Here is a 5,825-nt window from a genome sequence, read left to right on the forward strand (position 1 = left end):
ATTATCAAATCCCACAAGAAACGTTGGAATAGAATAAAAGAGAGAAGGGGACCTTGGAGTTGAATTTGAATACAAATGGCGGTGGTGGACGCAAATGCACCCATCCTATATGCCTGTCGACACGGCAAGACGCACTCGGGGCCAAGGGGACACCCATTTCTTTCAAACATCAGTTCCCTAAAGCCATTTTCTTAGCCAGCTCATGAGATTCAGCAATTTTAGGACAAAACACACACACCCTTCAACTTGTAAATTTTAGGATCAACCATTCTTTGTTTTTCTTTCTATGGACAAACCAATCAACGCTCCGCCCTTGATCACTTGCTAATAAACATCTCTACTTATGTTTTTCTTACACTTCATCTTCGTTGGCTTTGAAAATGACTTCCCAAAATCCTAAACAGTTCACTTTTCTTTACAAATGTCTTGTTCCTTTCAATGTCCCATAACAAAATTAACAATGGGTTACTCCTCTGTTTGTTACAAGCGTTTAACGAAGTCAATGAAATTTAAAACACACGAATTTACAAAGGAAGTTCGGTTTGCAATTGCTTGAAGCTCGTCGCCAAAAAATTGATCATCAAAATACATCACTTTAGAGTTCCACAAAAACAAAAAGGTTGCAGGCAGGGCACCACAGTAGTTATTTATTCTGCTGCCTTACCACCCCAAGCCAAAAAGCTTTCTTGCGAACCGAAATCCTGTTAGAATAACAAAGAAATGTCATTTTACTTTAAAGGGGAAATGGGTTGAGGTAAATGGTGTATGTTTTCAGTAAATTAATGAACTGGCTGTAGAATGGAAATTTAGACATACAAGCTGGCTAAGTCGGAACTCTGGAGGTGTGTCAAGATCGATGTTTGAAGGATCAAGGACAAGATTTTGGCACTCTTCTAGATCCTTCTTTAGATCCTCTGGTCCTAATTTTGCATATTCAGAAAAGCAAGACTTGCTCCCCGATGGGCCATGGTTAGAATTCCCATCCCTATGGGGAGACTGGCTCTGAAGGAGATCGTCACACAGAGACAATGCTTCTACAAGTTGTTGGGAATCTAATATGTTCTGTGACTCTCCTTCCCACCATTTTGGTTCTTCCTCGATGTGATTGTCATTATCGTCAATCACTTCACCGGAGCAACCATCTGGCTTGATCATACCGTTTTTATCTGAGTTCTCAAATTCTGGTGGAACCTGATTGATGATAAGCACTCATTAAAAATAGAGAACAGATGATGCATATAACAATATAAAGATTGGAACAAGAGGTGACATTCTTTTTCAATGGATGTCAGGCTTCAGTAAAATCAGCTGTTTCCAGCAACCGAGTGGAATTGAAACCTTTAAACGGAAAAATAGTAGTTTTATTCTGCATTTCAGATTCAAAACTTGCACATAATGAAAATAAAGGCCATCCGAATTCAAAATAATCCGATTCATATGCATATAGCAACCGTGATTTAAGGGTCTAGATTTATGGGAAATGTACAATAAGACACGGTTTTCATCTACCTCAGCAAGGGCACTAGTGGAAGTGATAACAGAATCTTGTTCTGGATCGGCATTCACAGATCTACTTTCAATGCGAGGAGGCTCTGGAGTTGCAGATTTCGGAGTTCGGGGATCGACTTTTATGGTATCAATGATTTCAGGGACTTCCTGTTCAATGACTTCACCCGGCTTAACATTTTGTTGCTGGTGAAATATTTTGGAAATGACATATTCCCCATCCCTCTCATCTTCCTCTGTCCCTAAGTGATATTGGTGCATAACCCAATTGGTTTTCTCAGCCCTACCTCCTTTAGCAAAGCTCATGTATAGAACCATGATCTTCTTGCACCCTTTTTGAACCCCGTCGATGACCACTGGTTTTGTCTTTCCAGTCTTATGCCAGCGAACATCACCAAAATCATCATCCGTAATCTTCCTACGCTTTCGAGTCCCAGTATTGTATGCCTTGATTGCTCTGTGAAAGAAGTGGGATACACTGCCATCTTGCTTAACACCTACAATATTTTAAACAAAAAGTTTGTAACCAGAGAGTATCACATCAAACAATTAAATTAAACCGGGTTAGGATTAGTCTTGTCATGACTGACCTGGTAATTTTTGAGGATGGGTATAACATATGCCGTCATCTTCAAAAACAGTTGGTATAAACTCATCAATGAAGGGATGCGGCCTTGAACCACCAATGCCAACTTTGGCTAGCAGATGCCATATAATTTCTTGATCAGAAGGATCAAATTTTACACCTCTAGGTAAGCCTGGCCACTCTTGAGCAACCTAGAAACAAAGAGATTTCGACTGCTCTAAGTATCAAACACGAACACGACTACAACCAAATCAGCCCAAAAAAGAGAACAATGTTATAAGCTTAAGACATAAATTTTGGAGAAATATAAACTCTGCAATATGTTAAGTACATTAAATAGTTATTCAGGTTAAGTAAGAATTACTGCTGATCTTTTCAAGATATCTCTCTCACTTGATGGATAGTATTGAACATCGGCTCTAAAATGGAAACTACGAATGTCTAAACAAAGCAAGCTTCAACTGTTCCTCATCAAAAAGAAAAAGTTGTCGTAGTGGGCATGGGCTTATGGAAGGCAGGATAATTTTATTACAAAACAAGTCCAAAATATTTCTACAGCAGCACCATCATCATTCTACCTTTCCACTTAGCGCTTGGACTTTTTTTAATATTCCAACTATAAGCTAATGTAGCTACAACATGATTAGGTATCCATCATCTTCTACACTTAGACCTTCCATCAGCTAAGCTAAATTTTCCAGCCATTGCATTGATTACAATGAGATGAGACTGAATAACAGGAGGTTGCAAGAAAGGAGAGAATGAGAAAACAGGTCATCATGGACAATGCTATTTACCAAAGTGACCAGATTAACATGTCAGCAACAAGATACAAAAGAGTGAAATTGCTGCCCTTACATATCAAACTACGTACAAAATAAGTTATACATAACACTAGAGTTGAACACTTCTGAGTGAACGTTGATTCAATTTATTGCTGTCATCACATGTTGAATTTCAGAGAGAGATTAGAATCTTAACAAAATTATAACTGATAAACTTGAACCCTCGTGACTTTCTATTAAATAAACAGTAAACAGTAGTTATACATCACTGTTATCAATTATATGTTGGCAATTCGGACAACTTTTGCTCGGGTTGCTTTTCCATTCAATGCCTCGAGGATTGCTTGTTCCAGATGCACTCTTAATTTTTGTTGCAATTCTATTGCTGTCTACCAGCCATGAAGGTCTACATAAACCAAACATAACACCAAGAAGTCAAAACCATGGGCTGTTTAGAGCTCTAATACATAATGCAAACAAGTTATACCCCATAATGAAAATAGCCATGAATCGTGAGCAAATTACAATAATTTACATGTGTACTTAAAAGCTAATCTATTTTACAAAAATAGAACCATTACAATGCTTAATTTCAATTTATTACCTCAAATTCATCCATTCAGTTACCACGCTCAATGGAAACAATTCAATTAAAAATGTATAGTCTAGCAGCATTATAAGTCTAGTGTCGTACTACTTATGCTAAAATAGTAAAATGCAGTGATGAAAAGGTACTCTTTCTAAAATGTCAACTGGGAACTTTGATGATAATCAAATATCATAATGTCGAAAATTTTCAGAGAGACTGATCTTGAATTCCTGAATCTTATAATCTACTAACTAGTACATTTATAAGCTGGCTTCCAATGAAAATTTAGTGGGTTTTGAACTTTTGATTGAATTGAATGTTTTAATCAGATTGGATGCCATTTTGAACTCATCATTAATCCAATTGTCTCCCTTCTTTTTTCATACAGATTAAATAATGTCCACCTGAGAGGAAGGAGGTACTTTCCTAATGAGCATAAAGAAAGCCAAAGTCGAGGAAAACTAGCTATGGAAAACCAATCCTATACTCCACTAAGAAACAAAGGGATATATTTGATTGAACACTGAAATCATGTTTCATCACTGAATGACTGGAACTTCTCTATCTCATATGACAATTTGTCAGGATGCGACAGTAATACAAAATTGTAGAATCAAACAAAGAACAAGCTTTTTTAGTGTCTATACTCAAGACGGTTCAAAAAACTCTACAAGAGGCACATGCTGAAAAATATATCAGGGGCATTTGGCACCAAGCAAGAAATATGAGAACAAGTTTAAGAATAAGAAGCCTCCAAATAAAGGATGTTAAGGTCATTATATGAAAATGAGAGAGATACTAATGTAAAGCTGAAAAGGGTATATCCATGGTTCTATTGTACAAAATCCCATGAACCAAGCTTCCACAAAAAAAGCCCTTTCTGAGCCTGTTAAGAGGGACAGGAAAATCGAAAACCTAACCAAGTTTAGCATTTAGGACCTCGTAAGCTTGGTTTTAAGGTAACCCCAGATAAGAAACTAACTCTATTCAGAGAAACAAATGAAGATTAGCAAAGTTAAAACAGGCCCAGATACCAGATTGCAACCATAAAGCAACAGAATGATCAGAAATTTATGAAAATGAAAGGGGGTACTACCTAGCCATGGAAGACGGCAAATGGGGAGATCGAGATCCACAAATATTATTTCTCCAATTGCAGCTGCTTCCTGTGCTTTGATTCTATACCGCGTGAGAGATTTTGAAGAAACGGTGTTCGATTGTGGGAAAATTTTGAGACCCAGTAACTGTTTGACGCGTCCTGTCACAACAACAGAGTGATGATGAAAAAAACTGGAAAGGGTCTGTCTTTTTAATTTTCCCGACACGATAAATGGAAATTTGAATAGGAAATATGGAGGAAGTTGGAAATTTGGATTAGTGGGGAAAGTTTGAATTAAAAAATAGCCGACAGTCTTTCGCCTTTGCAGTGAGAAGGGTTAGGATTCCGTGCGACTCCGTCGTATGTTTTTCTCCGGCGACTTGGCGTTGACTTGGATATTCCGCTTGTTGTGTGGTCGATGATTGGGCTTTCCACTTGATTGTGTACGGCCATTTTACAGATGCACACACATAAAAACGAATCTTGTGTTAATTATTATAAATATATTAAATTAGGACAGGTTCGTTATCAGTATCTATTGGTCATATGTCACTTATCCATTATTTCATTTAGTATTCATATGTCTCAAAATAACACACTCTATATAATTCATCTCTTACTTGCCAAATTGCTAACATTTTGTGAGTTTTGAAAAACACACATATTGATGATCAATCCAAAAAGATTAGAGAAAGTGGAGAAATTCATATTTTGTTATTTTATTTATTTTTGTTATTTATTTATTTTATATTTTTATATATTATATTATATTTATTATAATATTTATTTATTTTATTATATATTATTATTATATTATATTTTCTTCATATTCCTGTTCTCATTGTTAGACGTTGTGCTCCTCAAATTCATGATACATTATCAGCATGAGTTCCTATCGTTTTCTCGCTAAATGTAGATTCTAAGAAAACTTGGATCATTTTCATATGTTGGGTGACTCAAAAATGAATAAAAAAGATCTATGTCTGACAGACAGTGCAACTACACATACACTACTTATAAGTACAAAATAATTTTCCAAACTGACAATGTTGGAAGCAAAAATCAATATAATATCAAATTTTGCAAGCCTAATTGAAGGGTTTTGAAAAGCAAATATTATTTTGCGTAGAGGAACAAATTTTGCAATTAACAATATATCATTCTCTAGTCAATCAAAGAGAAATCTACTTAGTTTTAAAGATATATATTGCAATGGTTATCACATTGAAATTGATAGAAAGAATAATATGGAGCATTTTT

At 35.9% G+C, this 5,825-nt stretch overlaps 1 protein-coding gene across 1 annotated transcript; it reads right to left on the minus strand.

Moving 5' to 3' along the window:
- Window positions 1-409: 409 nt before the first annotated feature.
- On the minus strand, window positions 410-4,865 carry LOC120081744 (SUPPRESSOR OF GAMMA RESPONSE 1). Its single transcript, XM_039036858.1, has 6 exons — window positions 4,563-4,865; window positions 3,142-3,283; window positions 2,097-2,283; window positions 1,510-2,003; window positions 817-1,191; window positions 410-701 (listed from the first exon to the last, which is right to left on the minus strand). Exons 1-6 carry the CDS (start codon window positions 4,568-4,570, stop codon window positions 648-650), a joined length of 1,260 nt encoding a protein of 419 aa, XP_038892786.1. The 5' UTR covers window positions 4,571-4,865; the 3' UTR covers window positions 410-647.
- Between the last annotated feature and the right edge of the window lie 960 nt (window positions 4,866-5,825).

This window comes from Benincasa hispida, chromosome 7 (assembly GCF_009727055.1).
Source record: "Benincasa hispida cultivar B227 chromosome 7, ASM972705v1, whole genome shotgun sequence".
Lineage (NCBI taxonomy): Eukaryota > Viridiplantae > Streptophyta > Magnoliopsida > Cucurbitales > Cucurbitaceae > Benincasa > Benincasa hispida.

Bases quoted from the DNA above. Each gene is read 5' to 3' on its own strand.
- LOC120081744 (XM_039036858.1), bottom strand. The intron at 2,284-3,141 runs GTATAACTACTG...CTTTGTTTCTAG, and splicing joins ATATAATTGATAACAGTGAT to GTTGCTCAAGAGTGGCCAGG. The intron at 2,004-2,096 runs GTCAGTCATGAC...AAAATATTGTAG, and splicing joins CCATCCTCAAAAATTACCAG to GTGTTAAGCAAGATGGCAGT.